Genomic DNA, 25,164 nt, shown 5'->3' with positions numbered 1-25,164 from the left:
AACATCCACTCCTGCTCCTGGTGAGTCTGCAGTGAGTCTACAGGGCTCGGCTAGGGCACACATTATTTTTAATCACTCTAAAACATTCACAAATATGCTGAACTGTAAAACAAGTGTAAATAAATTGCAAAGGATTGAAGTCATACAGAATATATTTTCTGACCATGCTAGAATTAGACTAGAAGTCAATAAGAAAAAATCTCCAGATACTTGAAAATTAGACAGTACATTTCTCAATAACCCATGGGTCAAAAAAGGAATCATGAAAGTAATTTGAAAAATACTTTAAATAAAATGAAAGCATACCATATAAATATTTGTGGACTGCAGGTAAGTAATGGTTAAAGATTTATAGGATAACATGTTTATATTAGAAAAGAAAAAATGCCTAGAATTAATGACTTGAGCTTTTATCTTAAGAAACTTGAAAGACAAGAGCTAATTAAACTCTAAGTAAAAGAGAGAAATTAAATAAAGATAAGAGCAAAAGAATACAGAGACAATAGAATCAGTGAAAGCAGAATGTGGTTCTTTTCTTTTTTTAATCAATAAAATGAATAAACCTCTAAGCAAAGTGATAAATAAGCCACAAATTACCAATATTAGGAATGAAAGAGACAACATCACTGTGAATCCTACAGACATTATATAGGTAATAAGGGAATATTGCTAGGAGGTTTATGCCAGTAAATTCAGCAACTTAGATGAAATGAACAAATTCTCTTAAGAACATAAACTACCAAAGTTTACTCAAAAAATATACCTACTGAAGAAACTGAAAATCCTTATACCAAGAGTTTCAGGTTCCGATACTTTTACTGGTGAATTGTAAAAAAACATTTTAGGAAGAAATAGTGTCAATTCCACACGAACTGTTTTCAGAAAAGAGGCAAAGGAAATATGTCCCAACTCATTTTATGAAGGTGATATTACTGTGTTACCAAAAAACTAGACAAAGGCATTACAAGAAAACTACAGATGAGTAACTCTCACAAATGCAGAGATCCATAACAAAATATTAGCAAGTCAAATTCAGCATTGTATACATAAAGATCATACACTGTGACAGAGGTCCAGAATTTAGTAGTAGGAGGAGAACATCCACAAAATCCTGATTGGGAGTCAGAGCCCAAGAGAAGAATGTGTTAGTCCATAGTGATATTTTAAAAATGAAAATCAAGGTGGCATTTGCAGGGGGGGTGGGTGCGGGGCAGGGTGTGAAGGATAAATCCCTTCCTTATAGTAGAATCTTAATAAATACAGGAGGAATAATGGAATTAGAAAACTATTCTTTTAAAAAAAAAAAAAAGAAAACTATTCTTTGATAGCTATCACAGTAATAATTCATACAAGAAACATTAATAGAGGTGCTAAAACTGATGAAGGAAAAGCTTGATGAGATATGAGACATTTACACAGTTTCAATGTATCTGTTTCCCAAATATTGACAGCAAAGCAAAAAATAATATGATGGAGAAGGCTGGCAGATACCACCTTTACCAGGAGATAGAAGGTAACATTCTCAGTAATGATACAAATTGAAATAGTGCCCATCTGATAAGATGCAATGTAAAGAATATATCATCACTTCTGTGATACTGCTGTAGAAAAGTGAAGTTGCTCAGTCGTGTCCGACTCTTTGTGACCCCAAGGATAGTAGCCCGCCAGGCTCCTCAGTCCATGGAATTTTCCAGGCAAGAGTACTGGAGTGGGTTGCCATTTCCTTCTTCAGGGGAACCCAGGTCTCCCACATTGTGGGCAGATGCTTTACCATCTGAGCCACCAGGGAAGCCCAGTATTGCTGTAAAGAGGCATAATCTGATTCTAGTCCTGAAGACATATTAGAAAAATATAAATTTGGGGACACATTCTATAAAATAATGTTCTGTAATTTTTAAAATTATCAGTCATGAAAGTCAGGGAAAATCTGAGGAACTGTTCCAGATTGAAAGAAACATGACAACAATGTGTAATTCTGAATAATGCATAATATAATGTGTAATTCTGAACTGGATCCTGTTATTGTAAAGGACATATTGGGACAGTTGGCAAAATTGAATGGGAACTGAGGACCATATGGTAGTAATATATCATTCTCAATTTCCTGATTTTTACAGTAAAAAATGCCCTTGTTCGTAGAAAATACTGGTGTTTGGATGTCAGATCAGCAATTCATTCTCAGGTGGTTTGAGTGGAAAAGTCATGATGTATATTGTATTTCCATTTTTCTCTAAGCTTGTGATTGTTTTTTAAAATATTAAAAACAAACACTTGGTTCTTAAAAAGATAAAATTCATTTATTTTAAAAATAATGTCAGTAGATAATATAGTTCTGGTAAATTGAACTGTACTTTTCCTCATGCATGTATTTTTTTAATTCACTTAAAATTTATTTAAATTTATTTATGTGGTTCCACTGGGTCTTAGTTGTGGCATGTGGGATTTTTTGTTGTTGTTGTTGCAACACTCATATTCTTAGTTGTGGCGTGTGATCTAGTTCCCTGACCAGGGATCAAACCTGAGCTCTCCACATTGGGAGTACAGAGTTTTAGCCAGTGGACCACTAGAGAAGTCCCTTAATTTACTTTTAAAAAATTTTAATTTCATATTGAGGTATAGTCGATTTCCAATGTTGTGTTTCAGGTGTACAGCAAAATCATTCTCTTATACAATACATATGCCTTTTTTTTCCCCCAGATTCTTTTTCCCCCACATTCTTTTTTTCCCCCAGATTATTTTCCCTGATTATTCCTAATCAATATTACAGAATGTTGACTAGAGGCTCTTATGATATTACAGCAGGTCCTTGCTGATTGTGTATTTCGTATATGTGTGTGTGTTAGTTGTTCAGTCGTGTCCAACTCTTTGCAAGCCCCACGAACTGTAGCCTGCCAGGCTTCTCTGTCCATGGAATTCTCCAGGCAAGAATACTGGAGTGCATTGCCATTCCCTTCTCCAGGGATCCCGACCCAGAGATCAAACCCTGGTCTCCTGCATTGCAGGCAGATTCTTTACCATTTGACCTACAGGGAAGTCCTGTATTTTATATATAGTGAGAGTGATAATGAAGTCTCTCAGTCGTGTCCGACTCTTTGCAACCCCACGGACAGTAGCCAACCAAGGTCCTCCGTCCATGGGATTGTCCAGGCAGGAATACTGGAGTGGGTTGCCATTTCCTTCTCCAGGGGATCTTCCCGTCCCAGGGATTGAACCCGGGTCTCCTGCATTGTAGGCAGAGGCTTTACCATCTGAGCCACCAGGGAAGGCCTAATTTTATATATAGTAGTATGTTAATCTCAACCTCATAATTATCCTCCACCCCTAGCCTTTCCCTGTTGGTAACTATAAGTTTGTTTTCGAAGTCTGTGAATCTTTCTGTTTTATAAATAAGATTTTTTTAGATTTCATATATAAGTGATATCATATTCCTCTTTGTCTCAGTATGATAATCTCTGGGTCCATCCATGTTGCTCCAAATGGCATTATTTCATTCTTTTTTTTTAATGGCTGATTAATACTCCATTGTATATATTACCACATCTTCCTTATTAGTTCTTCTGTTGATGGACATTTAGGTTGCTTCCATGTCATGGCTATTATAAATAGTGCTACAGTGAACATTGGGGTGTATGTATCCTTTTGAATCATGGTTTTCTCTGGGTATATGTCCAGGAATGGGATTGCTGTATAATATGGTAGTTCTATTTTTAGTTTTTTAAGGAACTTCAGTACTGTTCTCCGTAGTGGCTGTACTAATTTAAATTCCCACCAACAGTGTAGGAGTTTTCCCTTTCCTCTTCACCTTCTCCAGCATTTATTGGTTGTAGACTTTTTGATGATGTCCATTCTGACCAGTGTGAGGTGATACATCCTTGTAGTTTTGATTTGCATTCTCTAATAATTAGCAATGTTGAGCATCTTTCATGGGCCTATTGGCCATCTGTATGTCTTTTTTGGAGAAATGTCTGTTTAGGTCTTCTGCCCATTTTTTGATGGGGTTGTTTTTTCTGTTGTTGAGTTGTATGAGTTGTTTGTATATTTTGGAAATTAGCCCTTGATCACATTGTTTGCAGATATTTTCTCCCATTCTATAGGTTGTCTTTTCATTTTGTTTATGGTTTCTTTTGCTATGCAAAAGCTTGTAAGTTTGACTAGGTCCCATTTGTTTATTTTTGCTTTTATTTCTATTGCCTTGGGAAACTGACCTAAGAAAACATTGGTATGATTTATGTCAGAGAATGTTTCTGCTAATGCTCTCTTCTAGAAGTCTTATGGTGTCATGTTTTATACTTAAGTCTTTAAGCCATTTTGAGTTTATTTTTGTGTATAGTGAGAATGTGTGTTCTAAGTTCATTGCTTTACATGTGGCTCTCCAATTTTGCCCACACCACTTGCTGAAGAGATAGTCTTTTTCTTGTTGTAAATTCTTGTCTTGTCAATTAATTGACCATAGTTGTGTGGATTTTTCTGTGCTGTCTTATTCCATTCCATTGATCCATGTCTGGTTTTGTGCCAATACCACACTGTTTTGATTATTGTAGTTTTGTTAGTGTTGTCTGATATCTAGGAGGGTTATGCTTCCTGGTTTGTTCTTCAGGATTGCTTTGGTGATACTAGTCTTTAATGGTTCCATATGAATTTTAGAATAACTTACTCTAGTTCTATGAAAAATGTCATGGGTAATTTGATAGGGATTGCCTTAAATCTGTAGATTGCTTTGGGTAGTATGACACTTTAATAATAATAGTTCTTCCAAGCCAAGAGCTTGGGATAGCTTTCCATTTCTCTGCATCATCTTAAGTTTTCTTTTTTTTTTCTTAATATATATATTTTATTGAAGTATAGTTGACTTAATGTTTCAGATGCACAGTAAGGTGATTCAGTTATACATATACACAAATACTAGTTTTGAAATTATTTTCCATTATAGGTTATTAAAAGATCTTGACTATAGTTCCCTGTGCTATCTAGTAAACCTTTGTTGCTTGTTGCATATCTGTTTTTTTAAATTGGAAATCTAGCATTCTATTTGTAAGTCAAACAAGTGGAATAAAAATATCATAAAAGTTTTAGGTAGAGAAACATTCATAAGTTTTCTAAAATATATCTAATATATATTATTTATACATATATATACAAAAGCTTTTCTACTATGCTTGATAAAGTTTTGAGAAAGAACATCCAAAAAAAAAAAAAGATGGAGAAATTGGAAAACATAAACTAAATGAGATAGGAGCACTGACTATGTAATAGAAAAAGTGAAACTAGATAAAAGTAAAAGATCATCGTATAGTCCAGTTGTGTTTAAATATGGTTGCATATTAGAAATATATCTGGAGCTCTGGCCGAAAAACCCCCAATATCTGGGCATTTGTATTTTTCAAAAAATTCGAAGATAATTCTGATATGCATCTGGATTTTAAAAAGTGATTACAGATTTTTCTGTTAAATGGTAGTTTTGGTGATACTGAATTCTGTTATTTTCCTGTTGACCAATCATGATGCAGTGGTATTAAGGGAGTAATAGTTACATGATCACAATAGTAAAAGATATTTATCAGTTTTCACAGTCAATACCCAGACCAAAAAAAAAAGATAATTACAGTGGTAAGCCATAATGGAAACATGATTAACCTAGCAATATAAACTAGTCACGTACAATTTGAGGGCTCACGCAGAGTGGTGTGGTAAGTGGAAGTGCACACATGCACGTGTTTCCACCTGCCCAGCCAGTCTGTGTCTTTTGGTTGGTGCATTTAATCCATTTACATTTAAGGTAATTATCAATATTATGATCCTTTTACCGTGTTCTTGGGCTTTTCTGGTGGCTCAGAGATTAAAGTGTCTGCCTGCAATGCGGAAGACCCAGGTTTGATCCCTGGGTCGGAAAGATCCCCTGGAGAAGGAAATGGCAGCCCACTCCAATACTCTTGCCTGGAGAATCCCATGGAGGGAGGAGCCTGGTGGGCTGCAGTCCATGGGGTCGCAAAGAGTCGGACACGACTGCGTGACTTCACTTCACCATGTTCTTAATTGTTTTAGGTTTATTTTCTGTAGGTCTTTTCCTGCTCTTGTTTTCCTGCCTAGAGAAGCTCCTTTTAACTTTTGCTTGTCTGGAAAGATTCTGATTTCTCCATCAAATCTGAATGAGAATCTTGCTGGGTAGAGTATTCTTGGTTGTAGGTTCTTTTCTTTCATGCCATTCCCTTCTAGCTTGTAGAGTTTCAATTGAGAGTTCCCTGATAGGAGTTCCCTTGTATGTTTTTTGCAGTTTTTTCCTTGTTGCTTTTAATATTTTATTTTTGTCTTTAATTTTTGTCAGTTTGATTACTATGTGCCTTGGTGTGTTCCTCCTTGGGTCTATCCTGCCTGAGGCTTTGCTTCTGGGACTTGGATGACTATGTCCTTGAAGTTTTCAGCTGTTATCTCTTCAAATATTTTCTCAGGTCCTTTCTGTCTCTCTTCTTCTGGAACCTCTATAATGCAAATGTTGAGGCACTTAATGTTGTCCCATAGGTCTCTTAGGCTGACTTCATTTCTTTTCATTCTTTTTTCTATATTCTTTTCTGTGGCAGTGATTTCCACCATTCTGTCCTGTAGGTCATTTATCTGTTCTTCTGCCTCAGTTATTCTGCTATTGATTCCTTCTAGTATATTATTCATCTGTGTTTGTTCTTTAGTTCTTGTAAGTCATTGGTAAACATTTCTTGCATCTTCTCCATTGTTTTCCCAAGATCCTAGGTCATCTTTACTATCATTCTGAATTCTTTTTCTGGAGGGTTGCCTGTCTCCACTTCATTCAGTTGTTTATCTGGGATTTTATCTTGTCCCTTCATCTGGGACATAACTTTCTGCTTTTTCATCCTGATATAACTTTCTGTAATGTGGTTTTTGCTTTAGCTGCTGTGGGGTCTGCGCTTTTTCCTGCTTCTTCTGTCAGTTTTCCGATGGAGGAGGCTGAGAGGCTTGTTTAAGCTTGCTATGGGAGGGACTGGTGGTAGAAAAAACTGGGTCTTGCCCTGGTGGGCAGGGCCTTGCTCAGTAAAGCTTTAATCCAGTTATCTGCTGATTGGTGGGGTTGCAGTCAAACCTCCCTCATAGTTGTTTGGCCTGAGGCTACCCAGCCCTGGGGTCTGTGGGCTCTATGGTAGGGTTAATGGTGGCCTCTAAGAGGGCTTACGCCCAAGGGGTACCTTCTCGGACTGCTGCTGCCAGTGCCCTCTTCCCTGTGTGAGCCCTTGCCGACCCATGCCTCCACAGGAGACCCTCCAACACTAGTAGGTAGTTTCGGTTCAGTCTCTTGTGGGGAGACTGTGCTCCTTTCCTCTGGGTCTTGGTGGGCACAAGAGTTCGTGCTAAGACTGGAGTCTCTGTTTACCCTAGTCCTGTTGGAGTCTAGTAATCAAATCCCACTGGCTTTCAAAGTTAGATTCTCAGGGGATTCCCAGTCCCTTTGTCAGATCCCCAGGCTGTGAAGCCTGATGTGGAGTTCAGAACCTTCACAACAGTGGGAGAGCTTCTTTGGTATTATTGTTCTTCAGTTTGTGGGTCACCCGCCCAGTAGGTATAGAATTTGATTTTATTGTGATTGCGGCCCTCCTGCCGTCTTACTGCAGCATCTTTGTGTTTGGCCGTGGGGTATCTTCTTTTGGTGGGCTCCGGCGACCTCCTGTCAGCGGTCATTCAGCAGATAGTTACAGTTTTGCTCTCTCTCGCAGGAGATGAGCACGCGTCCTTCTATTCCACCATCTTGACCGGAACCTCAGTTTTCTTTTCTAATGTTTTATAGTCTTCAGTGTAGAAGTTTTTCACTTCTTTGCTGAAGCTTATATCTAAGTATTTTATTTTTGAGATTGCAATTTTAAAAAGTATTTTCTTTTCCAGTTTTCTTTCTGAGATTTCATTGTTGGTGTAAAGAAATGCAGCTGATTTCTGTCTGTTAATCTTGTATCTTGCTACCTTGCTGGATTCTTTTTTTAGTTCTAGAAGCTTTTGTGTGAGTCTTTAGGGTTTTCTGTGTTACTGTTATTGTTCAGTCATGTCCAACTCTTTGCAGCCTCATGGAGTGCAGCATGCCAGGCTCCCCTGTCCATCACTCTCTCTTGGAGTTTGTTCAGATTCATGGTCATTGAGTTGGTGATGCTATCTAACCATCTCATCCTCTGCCACCCCCTTCTCCTTTGGTTGTCAATCTCTCCCAGCATCAGGGTCTTTTCCAATGAGTCAGCTCTTTGCATCAGGGGACCAAAATATCGGAACCTCAAGCATCGGTCCTTCCAGTGACTATTCAGGGTTGATTTCCTTCAGGGTTTGATCTCCTTGCATTCCAAGAGAGTCTCAAGAGTCTTCTCCAGCCCCACAATTTGAAAGCATTAATTCTTAAGCACTTAGCCTTCTTTATGGTCCAACTCTCACATCCATACATGATTACTGGAAAAACCATAGCTTTGACTATATGGATCTTTGTCAGCAAAGTTATGTCTCTGCTTTTAATACACTGTTTAGGTTTATCATAGCTTTCCTTCCAAGGATCAAGCATCTTTTAATTTCATGGGTGCAGTCAACATCCACAGTAATTTTGGAGCCTAGGAATAATAAAATCTGTCATTACTTCTGCTTTTTCCCCTTCTGTTTGTCATGAAGTGATGGAACCAGATGCCATGATCTTAGTTTTTTGGATGTTGAGTTTTAAGTCAGCTTTTTCACTCTCCTGTTTTACCCTTATCAAGAGGCTTTTTAGTTCTTCTTCACTTTCTGCCCTTAGAGTGGTATCATGTGTGTATCTGAGATTGTTGATATATCTCCTGGCAGTCTTGATTCCAGCTTGTGATTCATCCAGCCCTGTATTTGCCATGATGTACTACTCTGCATATAAGTTAAATAAGCAAGGTGACAATATACAGCCTTGTACTCCTTTCCCAATTTTGAACCAGTTCATTGTTCCATGTCTAGTTCTAACTGTTGCTTCTTGACCTGTGTACAGGTTTCTCAGACAGGTAAGGTGGTCTGGTATTCCTATCTCTTTAGGAATTTTCCATAGTTTGTTGTGATCCACACAGTCAAAAGCTTTAGTGTAGTCAATGAAGTAGCTGTTTTTCTGGAATTCCCTTGCTTTCTCTGTGACCCAGTATGACCCATGTTGGTGATCTGATCTCTGTGAGAGTCACTTCCTAGGCAGGTTGATAAGGAGTCTAGGGGTCCCCAAGGAGAGAGGGGTCTGGAATTCTCAAGGAGGAAGAAAGGACAAACATTTTTTTCTTTCTCCACATTCCTTAGGATTATATAACAATAATGTATCCTGCCTGAGGACAGTCTCTGGATTAAACCTTCTGGCTAATTCTGTTATCTTAAAATGTAAATTATGGGAGTAGGTCTGATGAGGTCTTTACAACCTCCAGACATTCTTTGGATTATATAACTTCATTGTTAACACTAGCAAGCAGGTGCTCTTTCTGCTCCCTTCTGATGCCTATGTCAGAAGCTTTCTCTATCTCCTTTATACTTTAATAAAACTTTATTACACAAAAGCTCTGAGCGATCAAGCCTCGTCTCTGGCCCCGGATTGAATTCTTCTCCTCCGGGGGCCAAGAATCCTGGTGTCTTTGCGTGATTCAACAACAACCTTTCATCTGGTTTCTCTGCCTTTTCTAAATCCAGTTTGTATATCTGGAAGTTCTCAGTTGATGTACTGAGGAGTCCTAGCTTGAAGGATTTTGAGCATAACCTTTCCAGGATGGGAAAAGGTCAGTTTTTCATTCCAATCCCAAACAAGGGCAATGCCAAAGTGTTTTCTATATATAATATCATATCATCTGCATACAATGGCAGTTTTACCTCTTTCCTTCCAATTTGGATACTCCCCCCCCCTTTATTTTTGTCTTACTGATAAGCCATGGCTAGGTTTTCCTCTACTGTATTGAATGAAAGAGATGAGAGTGAGCATCCTTATTTCATTCCAGATGTTATCAGGGAGATTTTCAACTTTTCACCACTGAGTATTATATTAACTGTGGATTTGTCACAAATAGCTTTTATTGTCTTGAGATGTGTTCCCTCTGTATCCAGTTTGGTAAGACTTTTTATCATGAATGGATGTTGCTTTTTGTCAGATGTTTTTCTCTGCATCTATTGAGATGATCATGTGGTTTTTGTCTTGTCTTTTGTTTGTGTCTTCTGTCACATTGATTGATTTGCTTTTGTTGAACCAATCTTATAAACTTAAGATGAATCCCACTTGATTGTGGTGTGTGATATTTTTTATGGGTTGTCGGATTCAGTTTGCAAATATTTTGTTGAGAATTTTTGCATCCATATAGAGGCAGCCCACCAGGCTCCCCCGTCCCTGGGATTTTCCAGGCAAGAGTACTGGAGTAGGGTGCCATTGCCTTCTCCGAGACCAAAGACATCGGCCTGTAATTTTCTTTTTGATGGTGTCTTTGTCTGGTTTCTGTATCGGGGTTGAAAGTGTTTCCTGCTCTTCCATTTGTTGGAAGAGGATCAGTGTAAGTTCGTAATATGTTTGATAGAATTCTCCTGTGAAGCTGTCTGGTCCTGGACTTTTGTAGAATGCTTTTTCGTTTTAAAATAATTTTATTTATTTTTGGTTGTGCTGGGTCTTTGTTGCTGCTTGGGCTTCTCTCTGGTTGCAGTGAGTGGAGGCTACTCTGGTTGCTGTGTGCAGGCTTCAGTAGCTGTGGCTCACTAGTTGTGGTGCTCAGCCGTAGTTGCTCCTCAGCGTGTGGCATCTTCCTGGGCCAAGGATCGAACCCGTCTCCTTTATTGGCAGGCAGATTCTTTACCTCTGAGCCACCAAGGAAGCCGTATAGAGTACTTTTTAATTACAGATTCTGTTTTGCTTCTAGTGAGTGATCTATTTCTTTTTGATTCAATTTTAGTGGAGTATATGTTTCTAGAAACTTGTCCATTTCTTTTAGGTTGTCGAATTTGCTGCCATGTAATTGTTCATAGTATTCCCTTAGGTTTTTTTTGTATTTCTGCAGTATCAGTTGTTACATCTCCTTTGACATTTCTTATTTTGTTGATTTGGATTCTCTATTCTTCCTGGTCAGGCTGGCCAGAGGTTGTTAGTCTTGTCTATCCTTTCAAAGAACCAGGTCTTGGTTTTATTGAATTTTTTTTTTTCTCATATTTAAAAAAAAAATTTGTATTTTACTTTTTCTTTCAGATTTTTATCATTTCCTTCTTTTGGCTGATTTTAGGTTTTCTTTTCCTTTTTTTTTTCCTGATTTCTTAAAGTGGTAGTTTAGGTTGTTTGAGATTTTTCTTGTTTTTGAGGAAGGAATGTATCACTATGGACTTCCCTCGAAGAACTACTTTTGCTGCATTCCAGAGATTTTGCATGGTTGTGTTTTCATTGTCATTTGTCTCAAGGTATTGTAAAATTTCCTTTATAATTTTGTCATTGACCCATTGGTTTTTTAGTAGCATGTTGTTTAATCTCCAGTAATTTTTTTTTTCTCATTTTTTTTTTCTGTGGTTAATTTCTAGTCTCGTGCTGTTGTGGTCAGAAAAGATGCTTGAGATAATTTCTGTACTCTTAAATTTGCTGAGGCTTGTTTTTTGTCGTAGTATGTGATCAATCCTAGAGAATGTTCAGTGTGCGCTTGAAAAGAATGTGTATTCTGGGATTTTTTTGGCTGTAATGTCCTGAAAATATCAATTATGTCTGTTTTATTGTATCACTTAGGATTTTTGTTTCCTTACTGAGTCTGTCTAGAAGATCCGTCCATTGATGTGAGTGTGGTGTTACAGTCTCTTATTATTGTATTCCTGTCAGTTTTTTCCTGTATGGGTGTTAGTATTTATTTTATGTATTTGGATGCTTGTATCTTAGGTGCATATATGTTGTGTAAAATCCTTTTCTTGTATTGATCCTTTTGTCATTGTATAGTATCTTTATCTTCTTTATGGCCCTTTTTTAAAAGGAATTGAGTCACATGCATTTATTTCTTTTTGGATATGCTGGGTCTTCATTGCTGTGTGGGGGCTTTCTCTGTCTAAGGTGGGCAGCGGTTCCTCTCCAGTCGAGGTGTATTGGCTTCTCATTCAGTGGTTCTCTTGTTGAAGAGCCTGGGCTCTAGAGCTACAGACTCAGTATGTGCAGTGCACATAGGCCTAATGGCCTTGCAGCCCGTGTGGTCTTCCCATTCCAGGGATCAAGCCCTTGTCCTCTGCATTGACATATGAGTGTTTAACCCATGGACTACAAGGGAAGTCCTGTGGCCTTTGTTTTAAATTCTGTCTTGTCTGATACAAGTATTGTAATCCCTGCTTTTTTGTCATTTCTGTTAGCATGAAATATCTTTTTCCATCCTCTCACTTTGAATCTGTGTATGTTCTTTGCCCTGAAGTGGTTATCTTTAGGTATATTGTAGGCTCTTGTTTTTTTTAATCCAATCTGCCACTCTGTCTTTTGATTAGAGCATTTAGTCCATTGACACTTAAGGTAATTATTGATGCTGCTGCGTTGCTTCTGTCGTGTCCGACTCTGTGCGACCCCATAGACGGTAGCCCACCAGACTTCCCGTCCCTGGGATCCTCCAGGCAAGAACACTGGAGTGGGTTGCCATTTCCTTCTCCAGTGCGTGAAAGTGAAGTCGCTCAGTCGTATCCGACTGTATCGACCCCATGGACTGCAGCCTACCAGGCTCCTCCATCCATGGGATTTTCTAGGCAAAAGTACTGGAGTGGGGTGCCATTGCCCCCACTTATTGATAGATATGTATTTATTGCCATTTTAAACTGCATTTTCCTCTTGATTTTATATTTCTTTGTTCCTTTTTGTTTTTCCTGTTGTGCTTTGATTTTTTTTTTTTTTTATTATACGTATGTTCTTTTTGGTTTTTGTGAATCTATTTTATGTTTTTGATTGTGGATACTCTGTTTTTTCAAGTATGTCAACCCCTTCCTTATGTATTTCTCTTAGACTGGTAGTCATATAGGCTGAAAGATATCCTAGGAAGAAAACTACATTTTCTTACTTTCCTCGTCCACATGTTATGATTTTGATGTCCCGTTCTACATCTTCGTGTTCATTCTTTTGTTCTTCATTGTGTTATCATCACTTTAATAGAAGTTTAAAAAAATTTTTTATATGTGTAATGGTTTAAGTGATTTACTTTCCAGTTTTGATTTTCTCTTATAGATTCTTATTTTCTTTAAAGATTTGGAGAAGATCTTCCAATATTTCCTTTAAGATAGGTTTAGTAGTGCTGTGTTCTTTTAGCTTATGCCTGTCTGAGAAATTCTTTATCTCTTCTTCTTTTCTAAATTATAATCTTGCTGGGTAGAGTATTCTAGGTTGTGAATTTTTCCCTTTCAAGACTTGGACTGTATCTTGCCACTCCCTTCTGGCCTGTTGTGTTTCTGTACAGGTGATAAACCTGCTGCTGCTGCTGCTAAGTCACTTCAGTCGTGTCCGACTCTGTGTGACCCCATAGACGGCAGCCTTATGAGGGCTGCTTATAATTAAATCTTTTTTTCTTTCTGCCTTAAGAATTTTCTCTTTAACTTTTGCCATTTTTATATATGTCTTAGTGCAGATCTGTTTGGGTTTATCTTATTTGGGATCTCCTGTGCTTCTTGTTAGGGCTTCCCAGATGGCTCAGTGGGTAAGGAATCCACCTGCAATGCAAGAGTCAGAGGAGATGTGAGTTCATTCTCTGGGTTGGGAAGATCCCCTGGAGCAGAGCATGACCACCCACTCTGGTATTCTTGCCTTGAGAATCCCATGGACAGAGCAGGATATCTGTTTCCTTTTATAGGTTTGGGAAGTTTTCAGCCATGATTACTTCAGATAATTTTAGACCCCCTTCTGGTAGCCATCTTATTGGTGGACTTGCATGCCTTATACTATCCCATAGGTCTCTTATATTGCTTTAATTTTTTTCATTTGGCTTTCTATCTGCTGTCCTGATTGAGTGATTTCCATTATTTTATCTTCCAGGGCACTTATTCATTATTCTGCATTGTTTATTCTGCTGTTCATTGGTTTTAGCTCAGCCTTCATCTCTGCAAATAAATTTTCTAATTGCTCTTGGTTCTCTGTAGACCTTTATTTCTTTTTACAGTAGTCTGCATTTCTGTTGATAGCCTTTCTTAATTCCTTCAGTATTTTCATTACCTCCTTTTTGAAGTTGATGTTTATTAAAAGAGGTCTGTTTCATTGTTCTTTTGGGGGATTTCTCTTGGTCTTTTAATTGAGAATGGTTCTTCCACGTATTCATTTTACTTATACTTTTCTCACTCAAGTTTAGGAAAACTAGTTATATACTGTGGCCTTGTAGGGCTGTTTATATGTGAGGTTGTCCCTTTGTAGCTTGTCTAGGATTAATACATTTGATATGAGGGCACTTGCTAGTATGGATGCCTAGAGCCTCTTTCTTCAGTGTGTACTGGTTTTTATCCCCTTGGTGGGAGTGTACATATGCAGGAGCTTACTGCCCAATCCTGAGGTTTGCCGTAGTGGCCCAGGGGCACCCCTGGGGCAGGCGATGGGAACGGATGTGGCTCGTGACTATTCTGGAGTCTGTTCAGGCAGCAGTAGGAGCTTGTGACTGCTCTTGGGTTCTGGGAGGGAGGTGGTGGGGGCTTGCAACCATTCTTGATGTCTGGAATGGAAGTGGTGGGGGCTGAAGAGCACTAGAAGCCCACGCTGCAGGCAGTGTCCTGTCCGCTGCTAGTACGCACACTGGGGAAAGGGCTGTAATCCGGGTCCTACCCCTCTTCTCGTTGCACCCCCTAAACAATGGCAGCTAGCCTCTGAGGTTGCCCAGGCTTCCTTTGAGTTGAGCTCAGACTGGATTCCAGCCCCACGCTCCGGGATGTTTCTGCAGGGCCAACCGCAGTTCTCTTTGGTTCTGATCTCTGAAGCCTGCCTGTCAGCACTCAGTCCCTGTCCACACCAACAGAAGAGCATCTGAGGCTAGGGAGTGCAGGTTGGCAGCACCGACCATCTGTGCGGTTTTCCCTCTGGCCTGACTATACAAATGAGCTGCACATTCTTCTCTGAGACTCAGAAACTCCCCTTATGTCCTGGCCAATCTCCTGCCAGTGAGGGAGGTTCACAGGGTGCAGGAACCTTTCCTCTTTCATGGCTCCCTTCCACAGGTGCAGGTCCCATCCTGATTCCTTTCTCTTATTTCTTTTTGTTCTTTTTTCCTACCTGGTTATGTGGAGATTTTCTTAACCTTTCAGAAGTCTGAGGTCTTTTGCCAGCTTTACAATAGATACTCTGTGAGAATCATTCTACATGTAGATTTATTTTTGATGTTTGTGGGAGAAGGTAAACTTCAAGTCCTACTATTCTTCCATCCTGATGGCTCCCCTGTATGTCTTTTTTGGAGAAATGTCTAGTTAGATTTTCTGTCCATTTTCTGATTGGGTTGTTTGTTGATAGTGAGCTGCATGAGCTGTTTGTATATTTTGGAGGTTAATCCCTTGTCAGTCACATTATTTGCAGATATTTTCTCCCATTCTGTGGGATGAATTTTCCTTTTGTTTATGGTTTCCTTTGCTCTGCAAAAGCTTTGAAGTTTAATTAGGTTCCATTTGTTTTTGTTTTGATTAGTCTAAGAGGTCGGAGAAGGTAATGGCACCCCACTCCAGTACTCTTGCCTGGAAAATCCTGTGGACGGAGGACCCTGGTGGGCTGCAGTCCATGGGGTCACTAAGAGTTGGGCACGACTGAGCGACTTTACTTTCACTTTTCACTTTCATGCACTGGAGAAGGAAATGGCAACCCACTCCAGTATTCTTGCCTGGAGAAGCCCAAGGACAGAGGAGCCTAGTGGGCTGCTGTCTAGGGGGTCGCACAGAGTCAGACACGACTGAAGTGACTTAGCAGTCTAAGAGGTAGCCCTAAAAAGATACTGCTGCGATTTATGTCAAAGATTGTTCTGCAACAGTTTTCCTCAAAGAGTATTGTAGTATCCAATCATACAGTTAGGTCTTTGATCCATTTTGAGTTCATTTTTGTGTACGGTATTAGAGAATCTTCTAATCTCATTCTTTCACATGTCACACACTAATTTTCCCAGTACCACTTATTGAAGAGACTGCCTTTTCTCCATCATATATTCTTGCCTCCATTGTTGTAGGTCAGTTGACCATTGGTATGTGGGTTTATTTCTGATCTTTCTAGCCTGTACAGTTGATGTGTAAGTTTGTGTTTGTGTCATTATGTACTGTTTTGATTACTGTAGCTTTATAGTATAGTCTTAAGTCAGGGAGCTCTGTTTTTCTTTCTCAGTATTCTTTGGTTATTTGTGGTCTTGCTATATTTTGAATAGCATATAATAATCTCATTCATTTTTTAAAATTTTTGATAAGTAAAATTGCTTGAATATTTTCTTTTCAGAAGTAATATTCTGATACTTATTAATGTAGCATGATTTTCCTCTTTTTACCTTCAAAGGTTGCTCAAGAAACAGATGTTAGAGCCCAGATTCGTCTACAGTTTCGTGATGTCAATGGAGAAGTTGTGGCTGTGCAGAGATCTATGCTTTGTACTCAAAAAAGCAAAAAGACAGAATTTAAAACCTTGGAAGGAGTCATTACTAGAACAAAGTAGGTGTTTATTTTATATTTGAATGTCTGATCCTTTTTGTCTTTCGGTCTACAAACCTGTATGTTTTTATTCTACATTTTAAGTTTAAGGGAACTTATTATTTTTTTGCTTTTTAAAAGTATTTCAACATAACTATGCTTACAGAAATACACTCATATGGGTTAATAGAATACACAATTTGGACCAAAGTCCTGGTACAAGGTTTGCTTGGAAAAGAAAAAAAAAAAGCACCAAAGGATTTGCAGTCTGGTTTTTTAATCTATTCAAAATGGAACTTATTAATTTTTTAACAGACTGTATCTTTAAACCTGTTTTAGTTTCTTAGCACAACTGAGCAGAAAGTAGAGTTTCATCCTGTCTCTACACCTGCACAGCCTTATCCACTATCATCATTTAATTTTTTATTTTATACTATTTATCAGTTAAACAGAGTGATCCCATTAAAGATTTAGTAATAATGGTCCATTCCTTTGAGTAAATTTATGGACAGTTGCTGAATTGAAGGTGCATAATCACTCAAATATAGATTGAATGAGTGAAAAGTGGTAGTAATCATATCTATAGGGAAAGATGAGGTAAGCAGACAGGTAGGAAAGCATATTGTCCCTTTCAGCTGTTGTCATTCTGTTAAGGGCAGGTATCATCTTGTAATGGGTTTGGATGTTGGAATTAGGCTGCCCTGAGTTCAAAGCTTTATCCTTATTGAGTAAATTATTTATCATCTTATCCCTTTCATTTATTAATTTGTTAAACTAATTAAATAATCTGTTAACCAATAATGTGTAGCACCTATTATGTGCTAGAGAAGGTGGCTTTTAAACACACTCAGGTCTCGCCTGCAAGCTCAGGTTTCGTTTTACTTCAATTATAGTCTGTCTTCATCTTCCCCTTTATGGTCAGTTTTTTTTTCAGAAGAGTTATTGATACTCACTATCTCCATTTCTTCGCTTCCTCCTGACTCCTTTTCTTCCCCCATTCTTGTATTGAAACAGCTACAACTGTCACAACCTCTGTATTAATTAGAATAATGCTATTGGGCTTCCCTGGTGGCTCAGAGGGTAGAGTCTGCCTGCAATGCAGGAGACCTGAGTTTGATCCCTGGGTCAGGAAGATCCCCTGGAGAAGGAAATGGCAGCCCACTCCAGTACTCTTGCCTGGAGAATCCCATGGACAGAGAGGCCTGGTGGACTACAGTCCATGGGATCACAAAGAGTCAGACATGACTGAGCGACTTCACTTCACTTCACTTTACCAGATAGACCTTGCAGTGAGTCTCTATTTTTTAATATGTAGAATATGGCTTCGTTATCACTGTAGATATCTTAGAAAGATGTTAGGGGTTGAAGTAAAGGACATAAAATGCGTAATGTGTCATTGGGACTTGTGTATTAGTTTTCTGTGATTGCTGCAACAAATCACAAACTTAATGGCTTAAAACAGTGCAAACTTATAGTTCTGTAGTTTAGCCAAATCGGATCTCACTGGCTTAAAATCAAAGTATTATATGCATATGTCAAAAGTAAAAGCCATTGTACAGTTTTAATATGTGAAGTTTATTATGAGTAATTTGAAAATATTTTAAAATATTTAAAATTGTAATAAAATACACTTAACATCAGTTTCCAAAAATAAAGTCAGATGAGGAACAGTCCACTTAGCCATGTAAACTAACGCATTTAAAAATTCCAGGAATTAGAATATAACTATCCTGGAGAGTCTGTGTATAACTCAGTAAATGGTAGCTGTTAATCACTTCTTGAAAATTTTTTTCTAGACTTCCATTTTATAACACAATATTTTGCCTCTTTCTCTCCCTCACTCACATCCTGCCCAGTCAGTTGTTTGGAGTTCCATAGGCTCTGTCTTAGATCCTCTCCTGTTTTTGCTCTACATTCTCATTCTTCTTCATTTTATTTGTACATATTTGTCAGGCGAGTGTGTATGCTCGGTTCTGTCTCATCACAACAAAGATTTGGAGTGACGGACATTAAAACCCTCGGCGCATCACAGCTCTCGGGTCTTGGACAGACTGTGTTATAGCTCTTAGACAAATCATTGTTACAGCTCTATTTTATTTAGAAAATAGCAAGAGAATCCTCAAGGTGTGAGGGCATGCCGACCCAAAGACATGAAGAGAAGAGAGTGGGGAAGCATGCCAGTGTGGAGGAGAGGGAGACAGAGAGAGCGCCCTTTGGCCCCTCTTTTTATGTGTTTTTCCCTCCCCCTGGGTCTGCCCTATGCAAATTGAGCTAGCCAGGAGTGCTATTTGTTCTACCTGAAGTCCTCACTCTGGTCCTCTGACCTTTCTTTGACTTTCCTTTGTTCTATTTTCACGGGCTTTTCCTTCCTTGTCTTTTAGCCACTGCCATTTTGGACTCCTGTTTCCTATTCTAACTACCTAACATATTCATATATATTTGTAGGTGACGCATACGTGAATGTCTCCAGAGTAGACCCCTGATTCCAGACCCATGTACCGAGCTGTCTCTTTCATTTTCTACCAGTTCTTCCAAAGAAACCTCAGTTTCAACGTATTCAAAACCAAGCTCATGATCCTTTCCCCCTTGGCTCCCTGTTAGAAAGCCGCCTACAACGTCCTGATCTGTCTTTGTCCATTCTGTCCCCCTACAAAACATTTTCAGTACATTCAGTGCAACATTTTCAGAATACATACAGAAATGACAGTAAAGACAGACATTACCTCTACTGACTGTATACAAGACAGAAGGTTTGAAGGAAAATGGTCAGTTTACCCTTCTGAAGAAAGGTACTGAGAAACCACTTGGAATCCAAGGCTAGGGATGCTCCTGGCCCCAGGTGTAATGAAATAGGGAACTTACTTAAAAGGCCCTGAGGCAATCCTGTTTTGACTGTTCTGTCCTTGTGACCCTAGAACTTAGGTCTGTTGATTAGGAATCTTCCTAGGATTTATTTGGATGGGCATCACTAAGGTTTGCCTTTATACTCTTTTTATTGTGTCTTTTACTAAACAGTCCCCTATCTAATTGGCACAGTATCAATATTTTTTTAAGTACCTTTGCCTGTCTGCTGTGTATTATCATGCTTTATTCTTTTGAGTCTCTTATTTTCCATATTTTAAAATTTTGAGGATGGAAGATAGTTTATTTTCGTGTATGTATTGCCTATAAATGTTTTCCAACTACATAAAAAAACAATTCTAGCACCTGTTCCCTACCACCCTGTTTTACATACTTTTTCATTTCACTTTTACATACTGAAACATTTGAGAGTTGTACTTTTTAGTATTAGAAGGCCATCCACTGGGGATGGATGAGGGGGATTTTTTTGGCTTTTTTGTAAGTACAGGCACGAAGAATTAATTAAGTAACAGACTAGATACAGTTGAACGCCATTTTACATAAATTCTTGATTTTCCTTTTCTGCAGGCATGGTGAAAAGGTCAGTCTCAGCTCCAAGTGTGCAGAAATTGACCGAGAGATGATAAGTTCTCTTGGGGTTTCCAAATCTGTGCTAAATAATGTCATTTTCTGTCACCAAGAAGAATCTAATTGGCCTTTAAGTGAAGGAAAGGCTTTGAAGCAAAAGTTTGATGAGATTTTTTCAGCAACAAGGTTTGTAACCTGTAATTAGATTTTGTAGTCCATTAAGTTATTGAGCCAGAATTGCAATTTGGATGCTTCTTTTTCTAAACAGAAAGTCAAGCAATTATACCACTTATCCAGTGGAAACCAGCGGGCATATTTCCTTTCAGTTTTCTTTCTTTGCATCATTATTCACTTGGTTGACAGAATATATGTAACATTTGTACTTACTATTATGTCATAAGCATTTTCTGAGTTATTAAAAACTCTTTGTGAATGTTATCTTAATGACTGCATAATTTCCATTGTTTGAATATACTATAGTATGCTTACCAAGAAATTTGATTTTTATTTAATATCTTCAAAGGTACATAAAAGCCTTGGAAACACTTCGGCAGGTACGGCAGACACAAGGTCAGAAAGTAAAAGAATGTCAAACAGAACTAAAATATCTGAAGCAAAACAAAGAAAAAGCTTGTGAGATTCGTGATCAGATTACTAGTAAAGAAGCCCAGTTAACATCCTCGAGGGAAATTGTCAAATCCTATGAGAATGAACTTGATCCATTGAAGGTAATTTGATCTCTTGTATGCTGAGGAGAAGGTCACCATTTATCTATCTCTTACCCTAAAAGTACTTATTTTTCTGTGAATGGTGTGTGTATTTCTTGAAAAAATGATCAGAGACTGTATGTTATGGTTATGTCTTAGGTCTGTGTTAAGATAGTCCTAAAGTTGCCTGAAGATCTTGCATTTGAAGGTAAACGAATTTGTAGTATTGTATTAATGAGTCATGTCACTAGTTTTTAACAGTGTAATGACTCAACCTTACAGTTCTGTATTCTTCAGAAGATTATTTTTTTAATCATTTATTTACAGTTGCACTGAGTCTTTGTTGCTGCATGCAGGCTCGCTCTAGTTGCTGTGAGCAAGGGCTGCTTTTTGTTGCAGCGCACAGGCTTCTCACTGCGGTCACTTCTCTCGTTGCGAAGCACAGGCTGGAGGTGCATAGGCTTCAGTAGTTCAGCATGCAGGTTCAGTAGTTGGTAGCTGTGGGCTCTGGGGCGGGTAGGCTTCAGTAGCTGTGGCCGTGGGCTCGGTAGTTGCGCCTCTCAGGCCCTGGACCACAGGCTCTGTAGTTGTGGTGTGTGGGCTTAGTTGCTCTGTGGCATGTGGGATCTTCCCGGACCAGAGATTGAACATGTCCCCTGCATTGGCAGGTGAATTCCCAATCACTCTACCACCAAGGAAGTCCAAAAGAGATTATTTTTTAATTAACAGGTCTTTCTTTGCAGTTTTTATAATTTGTAGGATGTTCTCGACATTGTGCAAAATTTGAAATTGATGTGTAGCGTGTTGATATATTTACAAATGAGTTAGATTTCTATATTCTGTGATTGGTAAGCAAGACTTTAACGGAATCCCATTCACTCGTTTCACAAGCATTCATTAAGTGTTTCCAGTGTGTCAGGGTATACTATGTTTGGAGCTACAGGTGCAGAGAGAACAACAGTAGTGTCCTTCCCATTTAAGGTATTACTGGTCTAAAAAAAACAGTTTTTTTAATGGCTTTTTAAAGTAGCAGATAGAGGAAAGTTAAAAAAATTTTTTTTTAATTATTTGGTTTTTTAAAACTCTTATAAATACTGGTATAGATATTTGAATTGTAATCTGAAAATAGCTTGGTTTTCTGTCCCAGTGCCTATTGACATGAATGCATCCTTTAGTGAGTATTTATTCTTTTGAGCATAACACTGTGCTAGGTACTCTTGAGGATTGTTGTTGTTGATCAGTCGCTAAGTCATGTCCAACTCTTTTGACCCCATAAACTGCAGCATGCCAGGCTTCTCTGTCCATCACTATCTCCCTGAGTTTGCTCAAGCTCATGTCCGTTGAGTCAGTGATACCATCTAGTCATCTCATCCTCTGTCACCCCCTTGTTCTCTTGTCCTCAATTTTCCCCAGCATCAGGGTTTTTTCCCATGAGTCAGATCTTTGCATCAGGTGGCCAAAGTATTGGAGCTTCAGTTTCAGCATCAGTCCTTCCAATGAATATTCAGGGTTGATTTCCTTTAGGATTGACTGATTTAATCTTCTTGCTGTTCAAAGGACTCTCAAGAGTCTTCTCCAGCACCACAGTTCGAAAGCATCCATTTTTCAGTGCTCAGCCTTCTTTATAGACCAACTCTCACAGACATACGTGACTACTGAAAAAAACCATAGCTTTGACTATACAGACCTTTGTTGGCAAAGTGATGTCTCTGCTTTAAAACACTGTCTAGGTTTGACATAGCTATTCTTCCAGGGAGCAAGTGTCTTTTAATTTTGTGGCTGCAGTCACCGTCCGTATTGATTTTGGAGCCCTGTTCTCTTGAGGATAGGGAAGCCAAAGATTTAGACTTTGTTTTTAATGATCTAGTAGTCTAGTTAGAGAAAGAAAGAATATATTTTGAAAGATAGTTAGGATTACAGAGAAGTAAAATGAAGAGCTGTAGCAATGTGAATGATATAGTTTAAACATAGGTTAAGAGCTTGAAGATGGTGATTGTGGCACAATTGAGAAATGAAAAGAAAATAGATAAATTGGACTTCATCAAAACAAAAAACTTTTGTTCAGCAAACTATACCATCAACAATGCAAAAAGACCACACACAGAAGGGGAGAAAATATTTACAAGTTACATATGTAACAAGGAACTTTTATCTGGAATATATAAAGAATCCTTCTTGTTGTTGTCTAGTCGTTAGGTTGTGTCTAACTCTTTTGCAGCCCTTTGGACTGTAGCCCACCAAGCTCCTCTGTCCATGATATTTCCTAGGCAAGAATACTGGAGTGAGTTGTCATTTCCTTTTCCAAAGGATCTTCCTGACCCAGGGATCAAACCCACACCTCATACATTGGCAGGCAGACTTCACTGAGGCACTAGGGAAGCCCCAGCCAAGATAATGTTAATGCTGCCACAGCACAGTGAAAACGCTGATGGAAGCCGACAAGTTTCTGAGAAGTAGAAACTCCTCTTTTACAGTAACAGGGGTATTCCTGTTTATTGCCATTAAGAATTAATCCAGTTCTTCTTGTTAGACTGCTCAATATATTTTCTGAATAGTTTTTTCCCCACAATTGATATGAATGATCACATTCATGAAGGACTTTCTGTATGCCCAGTCACTGATCAGAATGCTTTAAAACATATTATACAAGCCCCGTGGTAACCCTGTGAAGTTTTTCAGACAAGAAAAACAGGTATTCATACTGGAAGTAAGGATTTAATTCCAGGCCTCTCTGATTCCCAGACCCATACTTTTCTCCTTTGGTCAGATTTATCAAAATATAGTTTACTTTTAATAAAATCCACACTTTTGAAATTACTATTTGATGAGTTTGGACAAATGCATACAGTAGCAGTATTACTGTATGCTACAGTAATACATACTAGTAGCAGTATTACTGCTAGTACAGTCAATATATGGAAACTTTCCATCACCCCCAGAAGTTCTTTCAAGTCTGTTTGTAGTCAGTCTGCTACCTCCACTCCCAGCCTTTGGTAGTCACTAATTTGTTTTGTGTTTTGGCCTTTTCCAGAACGCCACATTCTGGAATGTGGCATAATGCACAGTGGAATCGTGCATTATGTAGCCTTTGTGTCTGACTATTAGCGTAATGCTTTAAAATCTATGTTGTTGCATGTTTGAGTAGTTCATTCCTTTTTATTGCTGAGGATATTCCATTTTAAGGATATATTGCAGTTTGTTCATCTGTTCTCTTGTTGGTGGATGTTACATTGTTAACAGCTTTTAGCTATTACAAATAAAACTACTGTAAACTTCTGTGTAGAGGTCTTTATTTGGAGATACGTTTTCATTTCTCTTGGGTAACTCCCTCAGAGTGGGTTGTTAGGTTATATATTAAGTGTGTATTTTACCTTAGTTGCCAAACCATTTTTCAGAGTGTCACTTTGGTAGTCCCACAACAATGTTTAAGAGTGTAGTTGTGCTTCATCCTTACCAGCACTTAGTGTTACTGTTTTTTATTTTAGCCATTAAAATAAATGTCTGATTGCTGTTGTTGTTGTTCAGTCACTTAGTCCTGTCTGACTTTTTGCGACCCCACGGACTGCAGGATGACAGGCTTCCCTGTCCTTCACTATCTCCCATAGTTTGTTCACATTAATGTCCATTGAGTTGGTGATGCCATCCAACCATCTTATCCTCTGTCGCCCTCATCTCCTTTTGCCCTCAGCCTTTCCCAGCATCAGGGTCTTTTCCAGTGAGTCGGCTCTTCTCCAGTGAGTGGGCTCTTCTCAGGTGACCAAAGTATTGGAGCTTCAACTTCAGCATCAATCCTTCCAGTGAATGTTCAGGGTTGATTTCCTTTAGAAGTGACTGATTTGATCTTGCTGTCCAAAGGACTTCAAGAGTCTTCTCTAGCACCACAGTTGAAAAGCGTCAGTTCTTTGGTGCTCATCCTTCTGTATGGTCCAGCTCTCACATCCATACATGACTGCTGGAAAAACCATAGCTTTGACTATATGGACTTTATCAGCAGTGTCTCTGCTTTTTAATGTGCTGTGTTGATCATAGCTTTTCTTCCAAGGAGATTTTTACTTCATCAAAATTAACATTTTCTTATAGTTTTTGCTTTATGTTTCCTATCTAAGAAATCTTTGCCTGACCCAAGGTCACAAAAATTTTCTTCTTGAAGTTTTATAGTCTGAGTTCTTATATTTAAGTATATTTCAGGTTAATTTTTTAATACGGTATGAGGTGAGGTTGAGATTTTCTTCTTTACATAAATGTCCAGTCATTCCAGCTCCCAGAGGCTACAGTCTTAATTGTTATACCACCTTGCCTCCCAGTGTCATCTCCCATTTTTAAGTATGGGACTCTATACAAGTCCTCTGAGTCTCCTACTGTACTTGACATGTACAGGCACACTTTGCCTTATTGTGCTTTGTAGATAACTGCTTTTTTTTTTAATTGATTTTTTTGTAGTAACTCTATGTCAAGCAAGTGT

General features: G+C 38.5%; 1 protein-coding gene across 1 annotated transcript in view; it reads left to right on the top strand.

Annotated features, from left to right (window-relative positions):
• The window catches only part of RAD50 (RAD50 double strand break repair protein), a 107,606-nt gene that overhangs the window by 19,220 nt on the left and 63,222 nt on the right, over positions 1-25,164 (top strand). Inside the window, exons 3-5 of the mRNA XM_005888364.3 lie at positions 16,436-16,587; positions 19,996-20,181; positions 20,519-20,723. Of these exons, the coding sequence (XP_005888426.2) occupies positions 16,436-16,587; positions 19,996-20,181; positions 20,519-20,723 (543 nt within the window). The remainder of the gene's footprint in view (positions 1-16,435; positions 16,588-19,995; positions 20,182-20,518; positions 20,724-25,164) is intronic.

The sequence above is a fragment of the Bos mutus genome, chromosome 7 (genome assembly GCF_027580195.1).
Source record: "Bos mutus isolate GX-2022 chromosome 7, NWIPB_WYAK_1.1, whole genome shotgun sequence".
Classification (NCBI taxonomy): domain Eukaryota; kingdom Metazoa; phylum Chordata; class Mammalia; order Artiodactyla; family Bovidae; genus Bos; species Bos mutus.
Note: the sequence above shows the minus strand (reverse complement) of the source record. Positions and strands in the feature narration are given on the sequence as shown.